The following is a 24,792-nucleotide window of genomic DNA, read 5'->3' as shown; positions in this document are numbered from 1 at the left end:
ACCAGTGCCACAAAACAGCAAAGAGGGTGCCTCCTACACCATGTGTTACGATCATAGTAGTAGCCCCTGAAGCCAGGCAGACTACACGCACAACATGAAGATACAACTTTCCTTTCTAGGTGTTGTCATGCCTGGTGCTGCCAGTGTAGGCAATCAAAAAGAAGCGTGAGGTCAGTAGGGCCAGACACTGCATATTAGTGCTAGATAATTTTAAATTATAATATTTACCATGACCAGAGGGCAGAGTAGAAGTGAATCCACGGTGGTATTTAAAAGCATTATAGGATGACTTGAAACCGAAGCCGAACTGAATGGAGGGGCGGGAGATGCAGGGGTCTCAGTGTGCGAGAAGGTAGGAATCAACTATGTAGGACCTGAGAAGGTCAGAACGAGTTAACTTTAAGGTAAAAGGCACGGCCACAATCCCTCTCCCTTAAATATGTAAAACCAATGGACTATTAATATAGCAAACTGCTACAAAAGGTGAGGGCAATCAGGTCTCACTCAAAGGAAAACATAACCAGCATCTACACAACATCAAACTGGGACAGCCACAGATTTATAATGTGTACTAACATTTTTTTCAGTATGAACCTTTCATATTAAATTCCTGGAGTTCCAGGGACCACTGCCCAGAGCTATTAAACAAAAATGATGGTTTAGACTTGTTTTATTCTCTAGACCTGCTAGGTAATTTCCAAGTTATGATTTCCAAAGTATAGGCCATCACGTCACCAATATAGTGATTAATTTTTACCTCCCCCCCCGCCCCGTAGTTGTTATTACTTTATTTGGTCTTTCAAAAAAAAAAATTAATATCACTTTCATGCTGCTACTCTATGTACACTCAAAGAACCAAAAGAATTACAGGAAATTTGTCCAGCTTACTATTTGATATAACAAAATCTGGCCTAACAGGGCACATAACCTCATTTCCTAGACAACATTAAAATATGAATATTGGACTTTACATTTGAGGCTGAGTAGACACAATCATATTCATCATGCCTGATGAACATGATTTATCTACAAATCTACTGAATGCCCAAATGTGAACTGGCAATTATTCAAAAACATGTAACCAAACCTGCAAAGATTTATATGCGTAATTGTAAACATCCAACTTCTGTAGGTATAAAATAAACCTGCACATGGTAAGTTCATATTTGTAAATTAGAATTAAACATTATCAGTTGTTTACATGTTCCTACCCCCACCCCCCTCCAGCCACACCAAGATGTGTGCCTAGCTGGATGATGTGCGTTTGCAGGATTCTGCTCTCTTCTTACCTCATATCACATGAGAACCCAAATTTTAAAACTGTTTCGGGGTCCGTTCTCAGCTAAGCCAGACTGAACACCATACATTGCTTAAAAAAATAAACTACTAACATGAAGATAAAAATGTTTTTTCAGTGAACAACATAAGAGCTAAAAAGCTTTCCCTAAATTACCAGATTCTTTATCATTCTGCCTAAACTATTTGGCATTTGTTGTTGTTTAGTTATTGTTTTGGGGCAGTGGAAGGGGGTGTTTGTTGTTTGGGAGGTTATTTTAATAACAATTATTTTCTGTCACCCCACCATAAAAAGCTGCATGCTCAATTGCTGCCTTTGACATTTATTTAGACATGGTAAAACAATTGAACTTTCGGGGAAATACTTCCATAAATTCCATCAGATAATTAAGTCAAGGATGAAATTTTTTGAACTCTAAGTTAAAGCCGCTATCCTGGACTTTTACAGCATTTAATTTTCTGCCATTCCAATACATGCATTGGCATCTGGGCTGAAAACTACTTTTCCAATTCTTCTTTCTGCTGGGAGGCAGAGTAGACTGACTAGATTGACTCAAGCAGGCGTCAACTGCTTTCAGTGGGTAGTTCAATCCTTGAAACCAGAGAGGAGCCTTGCTAAATAAGGATCAACGGATAGGAATATTTAAATTTTAAATATTTAAACTTTCTTCAAAGCTGAAGAGCAATGCCACCAAAAAAATGAAGGTTTTTTTAAGGCAAGCTATTTGAAAACAAAAAAAAAAAAGGTTAAGTGAGATTACTGCATAGCAAAGTTTACATAAGAGATGTGAAGAGCAGAATTTAAGCAGAATGAAACTGAAGTCCGCCTTTTCAATTCTCATTTACTTCTTACTACAGAGCTACCAAGAAAAACAGCTCAAAGGTAAAGAAAGCAATCAAGGCATGATGTTAACATTTCAACATCAGTTAAAGAAGAATTACATCCAGTGAAGGGGTCTTCAATCACATAGTATTGCAAAACCACATATAAAACACACAATTACAATCAACACCTCTGTTCATAATTACAGGAAAAGATCAAATACTGTACACAGGCAGACAGAAAGAATAAAAAAAGTAAAACGTGACAACCTATTGCTTCCAGGTTGATGCTATTTAATTAAGGCAGAAGCAGGGGAAAGGTAGCTTCCCGCATTATCACTGCTAGCATAGACCTGTCGTGGGCATTCAGTCATCTTTAGCACTACATTAATTTAAAATAAAATAACTATAAAGCACTCTCTTAAGACTTTTTCCCCTTGAAGTCTTAAAGCCAGCTTCTCACAACAAAGTATCAAAGTAGGGAAAGTTCTTTTACTCTCTTGTCTCTTCTTACTTCTCTGCTCTAACATTTATTTTGATACCATGTAGAGTGTGTAAAGCAAAATATTCCATCAGAAAAAAGCACTACGTTTCAGTGGTCTTTTAACCTGCTGTACTTTTTTGTTGCGTTTTTGCTAAGTTTGCTGTAAATTGAGAAATAAACAATGGAAAGATGTCTCCTGGTGTACTTGAAGATGACACATACTCAAACTTAAGACTGAAATTCACCACTTCGCAGAGGGGTAGCGCCTGACTTATTGCCAGGTAAGACTTATAAAGATAACTATAAAGTCATGTACTGTTCCAATGCTCGAATTCTGCACTAGATATGTCTCACATGGCAGGAATTTGCAGTTTAAGGCCTGAACTCAAATCCGTTTGAGCACCTTAGAACATGGCCTTCTGACATACCAGGTACACTCAACAATATTTTGTGTAACACTACATCTCTGTATGAATATCCTGTATTCAACTGTTCAAGTAATTACCATGTTAATCTCCATCCTAATGGTATCCACACTTTCTTCAGTTTAAGTTCCACGAGCATCAAATTTAGTGCAGTCAGTACATCTGTCATGCTAACTTCTACTGTCTCTCTCAAAAAATCACAAGTTTATTATTAGCAACCTGTGGGCAATTAGCGTAATTATCAGCAGATAATTCGTCTTAATCAGTGTCTGTTTCGATTCCACAGGCAAATAAGAGATCACCACTAAAACACTACAGTAAGAATATCAATGACTACATCTAGCTACAGTCACACTACTGCATTTGGCCCTCTCTTGCCACAAAAGAAAAAAATTACATTGAATTCTATATATTTTTCAGTATGTTACATAATGCCTTCATGACATGCAATTTAGCTCATGATGTATTTCCTTCATTAGATACAATTATCAAATAAATTATAAAACTGTATTCCATAATAACACAAGGTATACAGCAGTAAAGAAGGTGAAATGTGAGTTCTGAACACTACCCTTTGACATTGATAAGGATACTTTAATATTTGTCTATTCTCTAGCAGTTGTGATCTGCATTGTTACAAGCATCCAGTAGTTACAGGAGTCTAACCTGAGAAAACATAGACCTGACTATCAAAGCTACTAAAGCAGCCACAGAATACCCTGATTTGACCATCCAACTATCACACACAGTTACTAATGTGCAAACAAGCATCTCCACCTTTTTTTTTTTTCATTTTGTGCTATGAGATTATTTCTCACAATGAAGTTCTACTTTGCACATAGGAATAACTAGTCCTATTTCTTATGCTTCATCACCATTAAAAATTTCAACTTTTATTCTATCCCACCAAGAAACAGTGGGGAAAAGATAGCACAAGCCAGAAAACAGGAGATTTTTCATTCCCTTTTTATGCTTTCCAGCTTGTATTACCAAAGAAAAGGCAGATGACTCCCTACCAGATCCTTTTGTACAAGCAGATATTTTCTACAGGAGATTACTAGTGAATGAAGGCAAAATTTGTTGATTACATGATCCCACAAAAATTCTTAATAGCTTGCTATCAAAACCAAAAAGATGTACTGAGTGGGTTTTTGCAAGGATCTGAACTTGGTCTTGTTTCAGGGAGTGTTTTCATTAGCAACCCACATAACTGAACAGAGGACATGCTTAAATCTGGCGACCTTCAAGAGCCGACACTGCAGGTATGCTGCAAAACAGGGCTGGAACTCAAAATTATTCTGTCAAACTAGAGAAGTGGTCAGAAAAATAACAGAATGATTCAGGAAGGGCAAGTAAAAGTTCCTGTACTTTGGCAGATAGCTGCACATCTACAGCACAGCAAGTAAGTGGCTAGACAGCAGCTTCTTCACAAGAGGATCAGGGCTTCTAATACACCACAAGCTCAATATAAGTTCAAAATGTGATTTAAAAAAAGAAAACGATCATACAGGAATATAAACGGGAGTATGTACTCCATAAAGTAGGAAGCAGTGCTGTCCTGTTTAGCAAGAAAGAATACAAGTGTCAACATTTTGGCATAACATTTATAAAAAATGTGAAGCAATTGGAAAGAGTCCAAAGATAGTAACAGCAAGTCTCAGAGGAGGAACCTTGTAGAAAGACTGAATATACTATTTAGACTAGAGAGGACAAAATTTAAAGGCATTTTTGTCATCAGATCTGAAAGAAAGTTGCACACCCTATGGAATAAGCCTTGTCTCCCCTGTACCCTGGCTAGGACAAGCAGCAATGTACCTACTGAAACCAGAGTTAGAAAAATTTGTATCTGTTATTAGGAGAAGTCTTTCTACAAATAGAATGACATATTGTAAGAGAGGGCTTGTGCAGTTCTATTATTTCATGCAGATTTCTAAACAGTTGTGCTAAAAAACAGGTATAAAATTCAGCCTGCTTCGGGGGCCAAAGAACAGACTAGTCATTATCTCAAGGTCTTTCCAGTTTTGTTTTGGTTTATGTTATGATTTCTATCATCATTATTACAATTTTTTTTAATGAAACACGTTATAGGGAGTTACCCCTTAGAGGTCTATCCAAGTCTTTCTTTCAGTAGCAGTTTTAATGGTGCTTATGGCTGTATGCCAGTTATATTGCTGAAAGCTTAGCAGGTGATGTATTTGCTTATAGGCAGTGTCATATTTTATCCATCTCAGCATCTATTTAGTAAGTGCTTTAACACTCCTGACTATGGCAGGTGCTATATAAAACACAGCATTATTTTTCCATATTTTATTCCCCTCATTGGCATTCCTACTCTGAGATTAACTGGCAAGAGTACAAATATTCACAGCAATTTTAAAAAAGTTTGAGTGCTCACTGACAGCCACAGCTAGCTGTGTACTACCAGTAAACAAAACAACCCAACATTCCTTTCTTATTACAACAAAATTTCTCAGCAATTTTTTGTATAGAAGGCAATACAACGCTAGACAAACTGCAGTTTGTCTTTCAAACAGACACCTCCTGCTAATTGTGTGCTACAACTATGGTACCTGATTTATTTAAAATGTATTATAGTTGCATTTCAAGCAGTCCCTTCATCCTGTTCTGTGGCATAGGATAGGCAGAAAAATCCATTTGGATTAGGCTTTTCCATTCATAATTTCATTCTACTCATGTTTAAGATTTCTAGGTGGTCTAGATAGAAAGTCCCACTGAAATTAATGGAAAGACACCAGAAACATCTGTGGAAATCATATTGAGCTGACAATACTATTTTTACTCCACTCTTCCAACTGCAGTAATACATACTGCAATTTAATATTTTTTTTTTAGTATTCCTTCATACAGAAGTCATCATTATTGAGTACTTCCACTCTTGAGTAACTTCTACTGCCTTCTCTTTGATCACTCTCTTTAGAGAATAAGGGGGCTGAAATTTAATACAATATTCAAGATTCAGTATTTCAGCTGATATCACTGAAACATACAATGACCTTCCCAAAGTTACCTCCTACTCGCATCCCAACATTTTTAATTTCTTTGCTTACATTTCCTCTTGGCTCCACTCTTGACTACAGTGAGATAGAGCATTAAGCATAATATGAACCTGTATGATTCCTGTGACTTTACTGCTTGAAGGACTTGAAAATAAAATATTTCTCCTTTCTTAAAGCAATGAGTTTTTTAATCTGCAGTTTGTTATTCCAACACCCCTAAGCAGATTCAAACAGAAGTGCAAGGAACGTATTTGAACTTTATTCACAAAGCTTTCACTTTTGTCCATCACTACAAAATATAAACAACAGTGGCTCCTAACTAGCTACAGCTGATGTGCACACCCCAGTGATTCAGAAGTGATGCTTCACTATCAATACTGTTTTATTTCATGGCAAAAGAATAAAGTAATACAGGTCAACACTGGCAAAAGTAGAGAAAAAAAATGTAGTTTTTCCTCTCTATCCTGCAGTATCTAGCAAAAAAAATTTTTAATGATATGTCACTTGAGTAACAGCTGCCTCCACTGAAAAATGCTCATAACCATGGAAAATTCATGCACAATGTCAGATATATAATAAGTGCCAATGCATTTAATAGTTTTATGTGTTTCAAAGACATACAAATAAAGTCATCTGAAGAAATTTTAAGCAGGTATGCTGGTTTTGGCTTGAATAGAGTTAATTTTCTTCATAGTAGCTAGCACATGGTTGTATTTTGGACTTGTGCTGAAAACAGTGTTGATAACACAGGGATGTTTTTGTAAGCAGTGCTTACACAGAGCCAAGGCTTTTTGCTTTTCTCACACCACCCCACCAGCAGGATGGCTGGGGGGGGCCACAAGGAGTCAAGGAGTTTGGAGGGGACACAGCTGGGACAGCTGACCCAAACTGACAAAAGGGATATTGCATACCATGTGACATCATGCTCAGCATATGAAGCTGGGGGAAGGAGGAAGAGGGGGGACATTCAGAGCAATGGCGTTTGTCTTCCCCAAGTCACCATTACATGTGACGGAGCCCTGCTCTCCTGGGGATGGCTGAACACCTGCCTGCCCATGGGAAGTGATGAATGAATTCCTTTTTTGCTATGCCTGCAGGCACAGCTTTTGCTTTACCTATTAAACTGTCTTTAATTCAACCCTTTAGGTTTTTTTACTTTCACTCTTCTGATTCTCCCCCCACCCAACCAAGCAAGTGGCTAAGTGGTGCTTAGTTGCCGGCTGGGATTAAGCCACAACAGCAGGACAACTGAAAAAACCTAAAAATGCAATTCTGAAAGTGGAATTGTTCTCACTGCGTTGCACACCGTAGAGTGCTCCTCCCAGTAAAGAGGACATTTCAGGGTGCACTTCTATATAATCACAGAATCTACTACATCAGGAGTAAAAACACTAATTTAGCATCTCAGCATTAAGGGTTGAGAGGGCCAAGGCGAGATAAAGAATAGGATATCATATTTGTTTCCCTGGAAAAGGCTGTTTCAAGTAGACCCATGCTGTCACAGAAAAAGTTGACAAGCAGTAGCATTTAGAGGTTGTTTTAGTCTGACATACCTATCAACTGCAGTTGATAGTAGTGCACTAGCACTGCACGACTCAGTAATTACAGAAAGAATATGACAGTAGGAAAATTAAGCTTAATTGTGAATAGAAACAGCCTGGACCTCTTACAAAGCAGCTTGAAATCATGTTTTTTATTTTTTATTTTTCAAATAAACAAACCATATGCAGAAGAAATTTTAAACTGCCCATCATGCAAAGTCCCACATGGTTATTTAATGCATTTAGCAGGGCAGAGAGCTCAAAAAGTGACGTCATGATGAAATGCATAGATATTAGCACACATAACCCTTCTTTGAATGAAGCCAGGTAAGTGAAAAAAAATGCAATCAACACTCCATCAAAAGCATTTCCAAAATGTCTTCCAACATGTTTTTCTCCCCTCTCCTGGTATGCCTCCCATTGATCTTTCCATCAGAAACACAAACATAAGACAAAGGGTATCCATTGCAAACACTTTCAGAATAAAATACAATCCCATTCTCTTCTCCCCTCTATCAATTCTATTAAGTAGAATAGTCTTTTTGAAATTGCATATACGAATAATAGAAAAGCAGTCACTTGGCAAGCAAATTGCTTCTTGACTGCTAAAGCAAGTTCCTCAGGTCATTCTCTTGTTTCTTATAACATCCCTTCATTCTGAGGTTCCAACACACCCATCTTTGACAGGCAGGTTTCCAATATGATCAGGCGAGAAGTGCAATAAAACAAACACACAAACAAGAAATCTCCTCCCTCTCCAAAAAAGCTTTCATTTGAAGTCATTGTTCTCAGCGGCAAGTCTACTCTGGCCAGAATAAATGCATCCTGTGTTGCTCTACTTCCAGTAAGTAAGACTCAAGCACAAGTCTCCTAGGAAGATGTTTTTTGAGTGGCCCTGAACACAAATTGTGGATTTAATGCTTTTTCAGGCCAGAGCCTTCACGTGGGACAAAAAAAAATCCCCAAACAAAACCACATGCAAAAAACCCCCACAACAATTAAAAAAATAACCCACAAACAAAACAAAATCCACACACAACCACCATCAACATGGAATATAGAAATCACTGATAGTCAATTCAAACATTATCAGCAAAGTGTAACCTAGTCCAACAAGATAGCACACCAGAAAAGACTGTGGATACCCTGTGCAGAAAAACTGGATACAATTTTCTTTTCTTCTTCACTTCTGTTTTTCCCTGCCCTTGCAGATCTAATGGCAGCTTTGTAGTCCTGAGGTGCAGCCTCATCAGGCCCCGCTTCTACTTCTGCCCCTGAGCAAAGTGGTTACTTGCTGGTAGGCAATGTCTAGTCAGCCAAAAGGAAACACTCAACAGGAATTAGGGGGTATTTATATTGGAGGAATATGTTCCAGACCATGTTTAACCCTGCTCTGAGTAACCCCTATATTAGTTTAATTTTTCAGCTTTACTAATGCTCACCCACCTTAAATTACACCAAATAAGTAATGCAAGAAACCTATTTTAAAACTGAGAGGCAGAAAAAAATTACAAGAACTGATAATGCTCTTGATATTTTTAAACTAATTTCCCACCCAAATACAGATCTGAATTGAATGTGTGACTTCTCCACTAGGTAATTTCAGGTGAGACCTCCTACATGCTTTGTGTAACATGAGTTCCTGAAAGTTCTATTGATCCACCTTTCTGGAACACCGTTATTTTACAGAGTATGTAGGCTATGACTCTTGGAAATCAATTAAATCTATCATATTTCCAAATCCTCTTAGATGCTCAAACTACTTCAAATAAAGTTGATCCCACACAGGTATAAATAAATTAATCATATTATGTGTTTATCCTGACCAGACAGCCACTCCTTAGGTTTTTTTTTAAACACAAAAATTAAGGCTTTCCTCTTCCAGAATTATTCTGACTTTTAGAGCAGGACAGGCAACATTACATTGTAAATTATGAACTTGTTTTAAAAATCTCACATTTTTCATATGTGAGAAGGTGGATTATAACCTTTCATCTGCTACAGAGCACATGTTTTTATTTTCTATAAAGTTTCAAGGTACTAAATCTTAGGAGCACTTTGTTTAGATACTGAATTTTACTGCAAGTAATTCTTACAGGCTGCTTAAATGTGTCTTAAAATATCTTCCTTTCTTGACTATATACAGCAATGAAATAACTAAAGAGTAGATTTACAGATGAGGGAAATGAAAACTACCTACAATAAAAATGTAAGTCTCTAAACTGTTAGTAAATAAACTTCTTTTCTGTAAACTATTTTGGGTGTACTGTATATCAAACACAATCGTAAGTATATAGCAGAAAAATTTTACTGACATGATCCTAAGATTACCACTTGTGACTTGCAAGCAACAACAGTTGTCATACTAATACAAACTACCATACAGAAGTGATGGTAAAACTTTTATACCTTACAACATAAGCTATCACTATTCCGCTGCCTAAAGTCTTAAATGTCTTATTTCCATTGATTATACAATTAATAAAAGCACACAGACACTTGGGGATATTTGCATTAAAATTTTAACACTGCACTGCCCCATATACATAATGCTGGGACATTTGTTCACAGATCATATGGGTTCTCAAATCTCCCTGAATTTCCATTTGATAATCAACCATTTCCTTCCTCACTTGCCAAGACTGTCTTGGCATCAGCTTAGACTCTGCTTGATTTTTCACTGTTCCTATTAAAACCATAAACTTACTCAGCTCTGCTCAGCTCTCAATGCACAAGGCCCTTACCTGGGCTTGCAGAGGGTACCAACACAGGGTAAAAATGAAGCTAATTATGTACTTGAGAAAAATGAGGCTTTAGCAGTACAATTTACAAACTTACTGAAACCCCGAAGAACTTAAGACTTGCTCCAAAGTCTTGTCATCTCAGTCTTTCAACTGTATTTTAATTACTGGACTTTGGATTAGATTCATGCTTGATTCTACTGGAATTCGAGCACAAGCACAAACTTGAAGCTAGCCAAGTGCTACCTGAACCACTGCACTTCACTGAATCTTTTTCTGGAGCTGTAAGCATGTGCACAACCCCGTGGACATTAAAAGTCATTCATGCTCAAATGGCATGTTGCACAACAAACTAAATTTGATTGCAAAGCAAGAGTTTCATGTCAATAGCAAAGGGTGAGGGGAGAATAATCCACTAATTTTAACTTACAATAGATTCTCACAATTTTAAGTATATCTGAAACCCTTAATTTACTCTGCACATTAGGATGATACCAACTTGCAAAATAATTGTCCATGCTTGAGTTAAAGTTTGCAGAAAACAGGAAAAGCTTTTAATCTGCAAATACCAATCCATGACTACAGCAATCTAAAGTGAAAAATGACTTTTAGCAGCTCTCCTAAAGAATCCCGTTTTAAAGGTGGACTCTATGGACCAATGGATACTCCCAGATGAAGCTTGCCACTTTATGGAATGAATCTAATGATGCACAGGAGTTTTCACTTTTGAAAGAAGCAGCCATCTTGCTACAATCTTTTTTTGCCTTAAGTGATGTACAGATTTATTTTAATTTTTTTACCTCTACCTGGTGAATTCCTGTAAAATTTGCTTACCCATTCAATAGTTCAAAGTTTGACAAAATCCTTCTTTTGCCAATTCTTAAAGTAAACTTCAGTACAATAAGGACAAGAATTTGGAAGGAAAGAAGGGAAAGTGATCAGACTTCATTTGACAAAACAGTCACACGAACTACCTTCTCTTACATCTCCTCCTTTATTTGTGTGAAAGAACTGCATAGAGCAGCCACACTGACTTGAGCAGCACTACTGAGACTGAAAGATCTGGCCCCCAAAGATCTACTGACAGATGATGAAGCAGCAGTAGTATTGCAGAATAACAACAATTTACATTAAAAGCTGAATAACTACTTGTTCAATAAAAATGTTCATTTCCTTTTTCAAGCACTTATTGAAAACTGCCAGAGCACAGTTTAAAACAGTCTTACCATCTGAACGACATCTGTTCATTTGATCAGCTCAGTTCTTCCTGCATGTCAGATTTGGCCATACCAGTATCAACAGTATTGAACATGTCAGTACAAGACATACCTGTTTTAAAGCATATCTGTTAATGGCTTAATTAAAAGTACTCAAAGCCAAAGGCTTTCTGCTTGTAGAGGAAGCAGAACACACACAGGTCAATGTTGTAAGGCACGTGTCCAGAAATTTCTAAGAATCACTTCCTAAAGCAAGTCCTTGTTCCCCTCAGTGTCTCCATCATTCAAACGCATGCAGGCATGAACGTCAACTGGTATGTCCCTACACACACGCACACAGAGTTGTTCAGAAGTAATCTTGAAAAGACAATGATTTTTCCAGTTTTGAGAATAAAATTATTTTTTACCAACAAAAAACCCTACTGTTGACAAAAATCTCCAATTCAAAAATTCACAAGCTTGAATAAAAGAGGTAACTTCAGACAGAAGTGGAAAGCTTAATAAGTGCAGAATTGTATGCCCCTTTCTAGCAACTATCTCCTCTCTGGCTGTTTCATTCAATTCTGAGTAAAAGCACTAAGTAACAATGGTGCAAATTTTTATTTATTTTTAACACTGAAGTTGAAATGTTCAGAGTATACAAATCAGAAATGTATTTTCAAACCACCACAAGCTACTTCAAAGCAGAAGGTAAACACTGCCAAGATAACAAAACTTCTACATGCACATACGTAACAGCTTTGCTCCAAGCTAGAGATGCTGTGGCCACCACCATTGTAAAAAAAGCCTGAGAAATCCTATAATTTATCGTTGACAAACCAGACTGCCTAAACATAAGGATATAATATACATGCTGTTTTAGTAATGCTATCACATACTACTATTAAACTTATTTAAAGGTTACAGGGCTCCTGCAGCATAACACAAATGCTGCCAATTTTGCCTCTTGAAATACTTTAATCTTGCTTGTTAAATTCACCCAGATACAGAAATCAGGGGGGGGTTTGTTAGCAACAGAAATAAATTTGTAGCTATCTCTTTGGAAGCCACTTTAGTATGTGAGCTGTCAGCAGTTACATTAACTATTACATATTATATTAACCTTTCGGACACTGTACATTCTGAGCTAAATTTATAGAGTTATCCATTTATACTTTATTCGATTACTCTTTACTTGCCCCTATGCATCCTAAGCCTAATTCATCACCGGAATACAGCAGTACGACAGCACTGAAGGCGATCATGTTGCAACAGTCACAGCAACCATTTGCTTCAGTCATTACCGATTCCTCCTGACAGTCGGATCATCTCGGGGTTTGACTGCACACAATGAATCCCAGGAAACGGATCTACTGCGCTGGTCTGAATTTCAGATGGCACAAAGCCTGAGGCAGCCTGCTTTTTCTCCTGATGTAAAGGGAAGAGATGATCCTGCAGCCTTTTTCTGCCATGTGTCCAGGCAGGCTGGGGGATGAGCCCCTCAGACCCAAAAGGAGAGGCCTGTTGGCCCAGGCACCGAGATCCAAATAATATAAAAGTGTTTCCTTACTTGAGAACAGCAGACAAGGCAGAATTTAAATAAGTAGTCTAAGACATGTTAAGAAATTTATGTTCCTTCCTTTGCTTAGAGCAAATTATTACTATTGTTATTTGAATGGAAGAAGCCTGGATCAAAGCTTGAACTATTCTACTAAGCTCTGTACGTACATACACAGTCCTCATCTCATACAACCCACAACCAAATAGAAAGAAGCAAAACCAAGAAACACATATTTCATGGAAAGTTTCTTCATATGTTTTCTGTCAAAATGAGTAAGATCTAAAAAAAAAATTTCATGCACTGAATTCTTAAATCCATCAACAAAGCAAAGTTGTATAAAGAACAAAGCTGGGGGACACTAACTTTCTTTTCTGCATAGTAAAAACAAGCACTTGCTAACATCTGGGAATATTTAGTTATTCTCCTCTATGTTTTATTACAATAACTCTCAAAAGTCATGGAAGATAATATTAACACCTTTTTGCCTCTTCAAAAATCCTCTGTCACCATATTCCATACATAACTTTTCCAGAAGAAAACCGTAACAGGCTTGTCAGACCAAAACCACCTGCTCCTTTCCTTCTCAAGTTGATACCCATTAATTATAAAAACTAGAAGACCATGATACCCAGAAACAATCTGCTTCATTCAATAAAGATACTGCCTTTGTTTAGTCTACTCAAGTAGTTTTAAATGTGGAATGTGTTTTGGGGGGGTAAGCATATAGTGTTAGGTTTCTGTATTTTTAACAGAATTCAAATTTCCATCCAAATGCAACTGTACATGTCCCAAATCAAAATTAGTCATTAGCTGGTAAGCAAGAAATGTACCGATCATTATTTTATAAAATAAGAATGTATAAATATTAAGAAACTAACTATATTTGTGTTAGGTTGTACAAGTCAACACTTACTTTAGCATAAAGGACTAGCACTACTTCCCAAACAACTGATTTCACTATTTGCCAGCTGGTGAGAACCAAGCATTTTAAAGGAAAACAACATAAAATGCACAAAAGTTTTCCTACTCCTTTAAAGATTCCATTTTTAATTACGATTTGAAACAATTCAGCTTCACTGATGTCCTGGTTTGCTCCCACCGATGTGCAAACTTCCCGTTCCATGACCAAAATGAATGTTGCTAAGTTTCACACTGATGGGAGCTGCTAGCTCACATAAATGATTTCTCATGTGCATCAAAGGCAGGCCTTTATGAGTGCCTTCCCTAACAATTCCCTCGTGATGCTCTCAGGAAAACTGATTATTCTCTAAAGATGGTAGTCTGGAATAGAGTTCCCACTCTCAATTAACCTGTGCTGGTTCCAGCTAATGAAGTGGAAGGGAGGAAAAAACTGAACAAGATATATTACAGTACTTTTAGCACACAATCTTATTTATATTTGGCACAAATTTAACCTGCTTCCAACTGTAAGGCAAAGAATTGATCAAGATAGAGTAAAGTTAATTCAGTGAGCAGAATTATTTTATTTGCAGTATCTAAATTGAAAGTGTCTTTACAAAAATAACAAGCAACTTATGTTAAGAAAAGGCAGCTGCAATCTAAAGGTCTTCTCTAGATAAGCTTAACTGAAAACAGAGATGGGAGAAGGCATGTCAGTCCTATCTTCAAGAAGGTAGAGAAGGAAGATCTGGGGAACTACAGGCCAGTCAGCCTCACCTCAATACCTAGGAAGGCAGTGGAGCAATTAATCCTGGAAATAACTTCCAAAACATCTGAAGGTGATTAGGAGCCATCAGTATGGATTAATTAAGGGGAAATCATGTTTGATCCACCTGTTAGCCTTCTACAAAGAGATTACTGGCTTAGCAGATGAGAGCAGTGGATGTGTTCACCTTGACTTAAGGCTTTTGACACTGTCTCCCTTAACATCTTCATAAACAAACTGATGAAGTACAGACTACATAACTGGACAGTGAGGTAGACTGAAAACTGGCTAAACTGTCAGGCTCAAAAGATTGTTATTACCCGCAAAAAGTCCAGCTAGAGGCTGGTCACCAGCAGCATGCCTCAGGGTCCAGTGCTGTGTAACATCTCCATTCATGGCCTAGACGATGGGATAGAGTGTATCCTCAGCAAATTCACAGATGATACAAAACTGGGACAAGTGATTGGTATACCAGCCAAATGTGCTTCCATTTTAAGGACCACAACAGACTGGATAAATGGGCTGACAGGAACCTCATCAAGTTCAAAGAGAAGAGCAAAATCCTGTAACTGGGTAGGAACAACTCCAATGCACCAGTATATGCTGGGGCCTGACCAGCAAGAAAGCAGTTCTGCAGAAAAGGACCTGATGGTCCAGATGGATAGCAAGTTGACCATGAAGCCAGTCATGTGCCCTTGCGACAAAGAAGGTCAACAGCATCCTAGGCTGCATTAGGAAGACCACTGCCAGCAGGTCGAGGGAAGTGATCCTTCCCCTCTGCTCAGTGATGGTAAAGCCTGGAGCGCTGTGCCCAGCTCTGGGCTTCCCAGTGGGAGGGCCAGGGAACAGCCACAAAGATGATAAAGGGATTGCAGCATCACTGCACTGTCCTATGAAAATACGGGAATAATGATGCAATAATCAAGTTTCAATCTCTTTTGGTTGCCACTATTTCCTCTAATGCATGGTTAACATTAAGCCTGTGTAACAATAGCATATTTAATGTACTCCACAGAAAGCAAAGCAACAACTACACAAAAATGATTACAGAGATAAAACCGTATGTTTTGTGTCTTGCAGAATGTTTTCAAATATTTGGGGATTTTTCAAGAGGAGAGATGATCATTCAACTTCTGTCCTTTCAGTACTTAAAAATATTATTTTTATTTTCAAAGAAAATAGAGAAAAGGGAAAAAAACAAACCCAAACAGTATCACACTGATTTCCATTCTTACATATGACAGGCTAAAAATACTCTTGCAATGGTATTCCATTTCTGCTAGCAGGTATGTGGGGTGTGATAGGTTGTTTAGTTTTTCTAAACAGAGCAGCTGCAACTACTTTCAGATTACACAAGAGAATGTTGTAATTTCTTTAAGGATTGTGTTCATTCCCCTTTACCAGAGGGGAGATGTAGTCACTCTTAGCAATGCTAAGAAAAGAAAGGAAACTGAACAGGTCTGAAAGTGTCCTGCCATTGAGAAATGCAGGCATGCAACTCAAAGAAAAGCCGATTCAAAACTCACATAATCCTCACCAGAGATGGATTCCCTAGAAATACTCTGCTCTATGCTCATAACTCTTTATGAAAAAACAGGCTACAGTATCCATGCAATGATTTAAATAAAGGATAACAGACCATTTTCTTCATGACTGTATTTGATTTCCTCATCTAAGTGTTTAAATCTACATTGGCTCAACCACCACCTACAATTATGCCAACACTTTGTCAAAAATAACTTATATATATATATATAAAAGTCCCACCCCACAACCACTACATATCTATCCTAACACACAGAGTTAGGAGAAATTCAACATGCTGGTATCCCCCAACACCATCTAGAGGGTGTTAGCAGACAGTGCAGTGAGGTGCGAATAGGAAAGGATGAAGACACCATTTGAAAAATGGAGAAAAAGTCATCACTTACTCCTGTCAGAATTCCTGCAGCATATAAAACACTTTGTTTTACCTTCTTTTTAACCCACTCCATCTTCCCTATATATGATTACACATTTTCAATGCCATGTTTAGCTCCTTATTAGTATTCTTTTCCCCTAGAGCATTTTGCTAATATTAAAAAAAAAATGCAAACCAAACCTGTATTGAGTTTTACACCTTTCTCTTGTGTCATTATTTCTTCTTAACCTTTTAATCTGATTGAGGTATGCTCCATATTCTATTTTCTTCCCTCTCAAGGTAGCAAGCTCATAGACAGCCATAGGCATATGTACACACACGCTCCTGCTTCACAACCTCCTATTATTTGTAAACATCTTACCTTGTCTGGCCACAGCCTTCCATTATTTATTTACAATATATGTTCTTTCCCACTTGTAATCTTCCTCTAGGTTCTAGTTCCTCACCTGTAAGTTGCTGTGTGATCTGACACCAACCCAGCAAAGCATTTATACTTTTCAATGGCTTTGTGATGCTTTAAACTAAACACCTCCAACTGCTTCAGCAGATCAGAGCAGAATGCTCAGCGTCCTGAAGAACCAAAATTTTCCTTCTATCAACTACATAATTTTTTTCCCTTCAGGTACCTGCTCTGACTCACTCCCTGGAGAAGCTTCTCCCTCACATACAGTACATTGAACTAACTCTAAGGAAGAAAATAGAAAATTAAATACCACAAGACTATTCTTGCACAGTCATCCCATAATACCCAAAGATTTAATCCTTTTGGTTTTTTGGCCTCAGATTAACCTGTAATGCATACTGCATGCATGATCAACCAGAATAAGTATTATTTTGGTACATCTAGTTCCCAGTGTCATGATACTTATCTCTATTTATTGCAGTACCCTTCATGCAGGTCCTGGTTAGTTATTGTTCCTCCCTTTATTTAGGAGTCTATCAAAAGCCCACAAATAACCAGTAACTTCATTTCCAAAGTATTAAGAAAACAGAATTAATTTCCTGCTTTAATACTACCCATATCTAATGAGCAAGTTACCATTTCTTCACCTCTCAAGGCAGGAACAATAGCTGTAATGCTTTAATCCTTCAAGTTAATTGAAGTCTTACAAGCCTTTATCTACACACCATAAACTTTAATAGAAGTGTCTTCGATCATAATTCACAGGTTTAAGTAGCTATACACATATTCCTCCCCTAAACTCGTACTAATTACTTTGAAGTCTGTAAAGTTTTAGAAGGAACAAACAGCGATAACATACTGGGATAAAATGGAATAATTGTAGAGATTTAAAAAAAAGAAAATTAGTTGAATTTTTTTTATTTGTTTATGCTTGGATGGAGGAGTACTTTATGATATTTGGGGGTGGGGGGAACTCACATTTTCTTCGTTGGAAGTATATTTTCTTGTGACCCCTAAAAAAACAAACAGAAGACAGCAGGTAAATTTGTCTCTTCCTGGTTTGAGACTATTTTAGCAATGCAAAGATAGAAAAGCTGCTCAGCTCTAAAGGCCCTTCTCCCAATTCAGAAAGCAAAGTCAAAAAATAAAGCAGAGGTCTCCATCCTTGCCTTTCCTTCCATTATCACATTTTTATAGAGCATCTCATATCACTTGGCATTCTACTTAACATCTCCAGCTTCTGGAATGGGAAGATGAGAGCAGAAACCAAGCTTTCATTTTATAAGCATACTTTCCTTATGGAAGAAGCTTAGAAATGTGGATTTGTAATTTTCCAAGTCCAGAACAATAAAGCTGGCTGGCAACTGCAACCACCAAACATAAAGACTTTGTTTCAAATACACAGAAAAATAAGTCATGGTTTGAAACTATCAGTGTATAATTTAATTAGCTTTACCACACACGAATTAAAGAGCAAGCTCTGACAATAAGAAGCACAATTAAATTCTGTTTATGTTTCCTGCAAATGAAGCATGCATGGTTTGTAATCTTGGTTTGAACATACAGGAGGACTCTGATCCCTTTCAACATCCACAAGGAAAGAAAAGGTGAGAAAAGCCACACATACTGTGGAACAGGACGCGTGTAGAAAGGAAAAACACTATTTTGGGTAAAGTTGGGGTAGGGAATAGGGTTGTGATAGAATTGTTCCCCAGTCTATCAACAGGCCTTGATTTGGGATAGATCCAATCCAGGAGCTGGTAACAAATTTGCTGCAATGGATAATCATTAATATCAGTACCATTTACATATGTGTGCATAGACATGCACAAATTATATATATCTATATGTATTTGATTACAAGCTGTTGCTCATTTATGCTTTTCTCTAGTTGATTGAGGAACTCTACTATCCAATCTCTTTCTCTTTGAAATTACCTGGGAACATGTGATATAATTTCCATTAACTCAATTATTTACAGAGAATGAGTATCTCTCAAAGATAGTCCTTGCCCGAAGTTATTGGAAAGAATAGATGAAATCCTTCTGACCGTCCCACTCCCACTGTCAATCTAGATAATATAATGCTCCTTCCTACTTTCACATCAGCACCAGCTGAACTTTGCTATTTCGTATTAAAAACAAGAACAAGGAGGAAAAACACATATTTTAAGGAGCTAGAGAACTGAAGGTTCACGTGAATTTCCTTCTACTTATCTCCTCTCTAGATGACTTTATTTAAGCTGATTTTCCAAGCAGGGTGAAGTTCTAAAATATTTCATAGTCATTCATGTTTTTTTAATTATTATTTTCATAGAATGGTTTGGGTTGGAAGGGACCTCAAAGATCATCTAGTTCCAACCCCCTTACCATGGGCAGGGACACCCTCCACTAGACCACGTTGCCCAAAGCCCCATTCAACCTGGCCTTCAACACTTCCAGGGATGGGGCATCCACACCTTCTCTGGGCAACCTGTTCCAGTGCCTCACCACCCTCACAGTAAAGAATTTTTTCCTAACATCTATTCTAAATCGACCCTCCTTCAGCTTAAGGCCATTACCCCTTGTCCTATCACTACATGCCTCTCTCTTTTCAAAAGACATGAGTTTTATCCAAAGATCTCCCACACTAGCATGCCATCTCCTCTCCACCATGCTGCAATTCTTCTGTAGATGATAATATCAGTATCTCAGTCCTTTATGAGAGCAAAAGACAGAACACTGACCTACGGGTCAGATGCTTCATGTAGCCATACTGGTTTAACTGACAGTAGGATTGAGCCCAGTTACTTAGAAAAACACCAAGTAGAAGATCAGCAGTAAAGGAGAACACTTTAAACATAAAGAAAGATGTGCAACAGTAGCAAGGGAAATTTAGAACTGAGAGACACTGTCTTTCAAATTTGCCTCAATTTGAAGGGCTCATTTGCCTCAAATGAGGCAAATGGGTAAGTTTCACCACAAAACCTGTTAAAAATGCTCACTCACAAAGCATTTTGTTAAATACAGTTTGACCATATGTTTTATTCCTCTCTTAAAACTCTTTTCTACATTATTAAATAAATGATTGTAGGAATGCCTCAGTGTTATTAGCTACATACATCAGCCTTGATTCAAGGAAATAATTCATTTTATATGCCATTTGTGCTGCAATTTAAAGTGGAAAGATCACACCTGTTATTGATCACTGCTTTGGCCTCTACACCTTTGATCTTCTTCCAAAAGATAGCCTATTTTCTATCTGCTAGGCAAGTTCCTCTACAGCTTCAAGTTGGAATAGAAAATGAATGATGATCCTCAGCTGTCACACTCATTTAGCATTTTTTGCATTAAAATCTAAATGTTCTTTAGCAATCCATTCTGTGACCCAAGTGCTGCCTCATTTCAGAGGTCAGTGGAAAGTGACAGAAAGTGACTCCAAACCTTTCCATATCAGCAGTCTACCTTGGACTTGAGATGGCGGGGGGGAGGGCTTAAACTACTGAAATAAAACCAATTTGGACTCCAGTGATGAAAACATATATAGGTTCTCCCTCAAGCAGTTCTGACTGACACAGATGGAATACATATCACTGGCCCAGATTATCGATGTTAAAAATCAGGTACCTAGGTTGACTTTCCTTTGTATAAGAGTCCCTCCTGAAAGCATCAAGATCTTTTTTCTGTACTGACATTTGGAGGGGGGAACAAAAAAAATCATTCAGGTCAAACTAAATTCAACTATGTTGACATGGTTCTCTATTACAAATGACAAACTACTGCTATCATCGCTTCAGTTTGCTTACTGTAGTTTAAAGCTCAATATTACAGAAATGCAAAGTCAGAATAATTTATTTGCGTAGAGAAAAAAAATTACTATGAATTCAAAGCAATGGACAAAACATGTCACTCACCATAGGCAAACAGACCTGCAGAAAAGTTGCAAGAACAAAGTAAGTACTCTAAAAATGTAAATATAAGTATCTATAAATTTCATTATTGGTTACCCAGTAGCTTTATCACTGTGGTTTACATTAGCTCTCAGAGGTCTCAAGCCATTGCTGACTGAACTGATTACACTAATCTATTGTTAGTATAAATCCCAGAATAGCTATTACACTACCACTCAGAAAAATAAAGTAAAATATAAAACTTCACACCAACAAAACAAAAAAACCTGGTCTGTAGTACTTCACTCTACCTCCTCAAATCTATCATCTGTCCCTCTGTATCACTGGCAATGGCTATTTATTAAAATAGCAGAGGGAGAACAGACATAAGCAGAGGTAATGAGAAAATAATGCAGCAACCATAATGAGGATAATGTGCTGCTCAGACATTTATTTAAATAGATGGCTGGTGGCAAGAGAAACTCTTTAACAGCCACATATAACATAATATAGTAGAGAGTAGAGGGAATCATACAACTAAAAAGAAGAGGGGGAAAAGGGCAGAGGCAAGTGAAGAAATGAGAGTGATCTGGTAATATTCAGTGTCCCAAAAGAAGCAGCTGGAAGCAAGAGCTGCAAAAGGATGCACTGACAGTACAACATCTGGAGGCGAAAGGAGGAAAAGACAGCTCAGATGTCTGCAAGGAAAAAAGATTTCTATTGTTTTCTAGTAAACATATTCAAGAAAGGGGAATTGGAACTGAAACTTAAACTACATACCCTTTATGGTACTGCCAGTAGGCAGTGAGATCAAGTATATCAGTGCTCCCAAGCCTTAAGAGCAACATGACACAATAATTTTAGGTAGCCAGTAACAAACAAGTAACTCCAAGTTCAATATGATCAATTTTTTCAGTTTCTCCTATACCTGTGCCCACATATAATATGTACTTAAACATTTAAAGTTCAGCTGTGCGTTCATCTATATTGACTATTCTTCTAGTGTTGCCTATATCAGTTTTAGTAACATATTAAAGAATAAAAATGCAATCACAAATGGAAATCTGGGAACAAGGTCCAGTAGCTTAGTACCAGCTCTCTGAAGGGACAGAGAAGCTGAACTCTCTCAGAAGCTGTTTAGGAATACTGCTTGAGTTAATCACTGTGGTTCTCACCAGCGCAGTTTTATACACACCAGACAACAGCTCCCCACTGCACAAGAAGATCCATTAATTTCAATAACATTCACCAAAGATTAAGTTTGCACTCATCAGAAAGGTAGGTGGAAGAGCATGGCTCTATGCCAACTACACGTTCAACAAATGACAACAGAGAAGTCACAGTCTGCATGTACCACGCTAACGTCCAGGGTCTCTCCAGGGGACTTCCCACTCCCATCTCTCCATCCACACATGCACAGAAGTGGCTTTACCCTCCAAGGCAAGGCAAGTAGGATGCGTTTGCAAGGAAGGAGGAAGAGAAGGAAAACATGGGGAAACAAAGCCATGAAACAGTGGCCTGGCCCTTCAGCCAGGGAAGTTGTTTGGTCAAGTATATGCCTTTTGTTGATCCCATTCTTAATCCAACCAGGTGATACATCTTAAACTAATACACAGGAAAACCGCATATATTCAAAAGACTTACTAAGAAAATGGAGCACATTTATCATAATTAAAATACCCAAGTGAAGAGACTTCAACACGAATAGTGAGCAAGCAGTGAAAAGAAGCTACTGGCCTACTTCAGAGACGCATGCTCATGACAGGTGTGGGTTAGTCCTACACAGTTAGCTCTAACACAGTCTAGACAGTCTCGCACATTCACAATAGAAGGTTTTGCATTTTAGAAGCATGTTTCCCATCTCATCTCTTCACAGAATAAATTGTTGATTAAACTTTTTAAAATGCATTTTTAAATAGATAAAGCTTGTGTTTTAATCATTTGTGTGACAAATTTCTGTTGTTCTGCTGTCTTGTGATGAGAACAAATGCAGAGGATGGATTCTCACTTGTTCTTCACTCTTAATATTTCAACATAAAAAAAAGAGAACTGCTATATTAATATAAGTGGTAGCATAGCCCACTAAAGACAAGCATAATTTAGCATTGCATGGATTACTTCATCAGGACAAGCTGGGGAAAATAAAACTTCAAACTGGCTACAGAAAAGATGACAAAAACAAGATATCCTTGAGCCCAATACTCAGCAAACATACAAAGACTTTGCATCAGCCCCTACTGGAGATCCCTTAGTGACTTTAGAATAGAGAAAACCAAAACATAGGCACAAAAAAATCCAGCAGATGGCTCTAAATGAGGAGAACAGAGACAGGTGACTAACCAGTCTGAGAGGAATGAAAATAAAATGGGAGCAATGCCATGGTGTTATCATTTTTGTTGAGCCACCTGGAGAGGTAGCAGGCTTATCAATGAATGCCAAAAGTGAGTAGTGCCCATCTGCTCACCCTAATAAATACCCTTTACTAGAAAAAATATAAAAGAATACAATTCCCTCAGCACTACTCAGATGCTTTCTGCAGACCTGTTTAAAATATTTATTTGGGTCTTACATGGCTTAACAACTACTTGCCATGAAAACAACAGTACTTTAAGATGACCCTTGGAAGTACGTGGCAAGTCAGTAGCTGTAAGAATTCACAACAACGGAAAGCTCTAACAACTTCCTTTTCAATAAGCAAAATCTGTGTAGCTATCCCTGCCTTCAAAATGTCTTTAGAAAGATATCACTGGCCAACTGAAGGGACTGATGACAAAGCCCTAAGCAGGAGAGGCAGTTCAGAACTTGAAAAGTTAGTACTCCTCTGGAGATAACAGCAGTGGAAGTCATCCCCATTCAAAAAAAAAAAAGAACCATGGCACAAGCTCAGTTTACCTTCTCCACTGGCTTCCCCAATTATTATCCTTCTGCTGATTCTAAATGTGGATTGAGAAAGGAGGTCAGAGCTGGCAGAGGGTGGAATGAGGAACACTCAGGTCCCTCATACAGTACCACTACACAACAAAATGGATGGAAGAGAAAACTAAAGCATACGGGTTGGTTTGCCTTCATGAATTTGAAAGCAAAATGCCTCTTTTGCACCAGTCTTTATTAGCTCCAAACATTGTTTTTGCAATGAATGCAGGCTTAAGAGTCTGGAGCAGAAATTCAAACTGAGATATTTCCAAGCTGGCCTTTTGATTAAGAGCTATATTTATTTTTCATAGATGACACATGCAGCTGAAAAAATCCACCTGTTCTGTTTAAGATCATCAATTCTACCTCCTCAATAAAAGAGATTCAATCACATAAAACTGTCTGGATTCACATAAAGTTATCCAGAACAGGACAGGCCTTTATACATTCACAACCATCTTTGCAAATACAAAGTTATCATACTATTTTAGTTTCCTTTACACTAGAACTCGTGCATAAATGTGTCATGCTAAATTTAGCTTTTCATATGGCAAAAATGTGACACAAACTTAAAATATGCCTAAACATGTATGAAGAGAAAAAAGAACACAAAAAGCACTTTCGATGAACTACAAATCACAAAATGTAAGCAGATGTGTCTACACAGTCAAAAGTTCTGTACATGTCTGTATGCAGGAGGCCAGAGTTCCTTTCACAGTTACTAGAACAGATTTTTTTAAAACTTCCAAACAGCATTTTTAAAAACCACCCATACTAAAATGAAGCAAACAGATACTCCACTGGATGCATCACAGAAAAGCTATGTACCACTGAAAGGTTGTCTGTTCAGTTTAATATTTAGGAGACTTCAATTTTGAAGAAATGGGTTATTTTGATTGTGTAAATTCCTTCAAACTTAGTTGTCTTCAAAATTTTGT

The 24,792-nt window shown here is 37.6% G+C and overlaps 1 protein-coding gene across 6 annotated transcripts in view; it reads right to left on the bottom strand.

The window, feature by feature from the left end:
- The window catches only part of FARS2 (phenylalanyl-tRNA synthetase 2, mitochondrial), a 250,529-nt gene that overhangs the window by 203,293 nt on the left and 22,444 nt on the right, over positions 1-24,792 (bottom strand). For 3 of the 6 annotated variants that reach the window (XM_075744971.1, XM_075744972.1, XM_075744974.1), the window contains one exon: positions 18,052-18,086. The exons of the other annotated variants lie outside the window; for them this stretch is intronic. In XM_075744971.1, the coding sequence (XP_075601086.1) occupies positions 18,052-18,086 (35 nt within the window). The remainder of the gene's footprint in view (positions 1-18,051; positions 18,087-24,792) is intronic. 6 annotated transcript variants of the gene reach the window in all.

Source organism: Balearica regulorum, chromosome 2 (genome assembly GCF_011004875.1).
Source record: "Balearica regulorum gibbericeps isolate bBalReg1 chromosome 2, bBalReg1.pri, whole genome shotgun sequence".
Classification (NCBI taxonomy): Eukaryota; Metazoa; Chordata; class Aves; order Gruiformes; family Gruidae; genus Balearica; species Balearica regulorum.
Note: the sequence above shows the minus strand (reverse complement) of the source record. Positions and strands in the feature narration are given on the sequence as shown.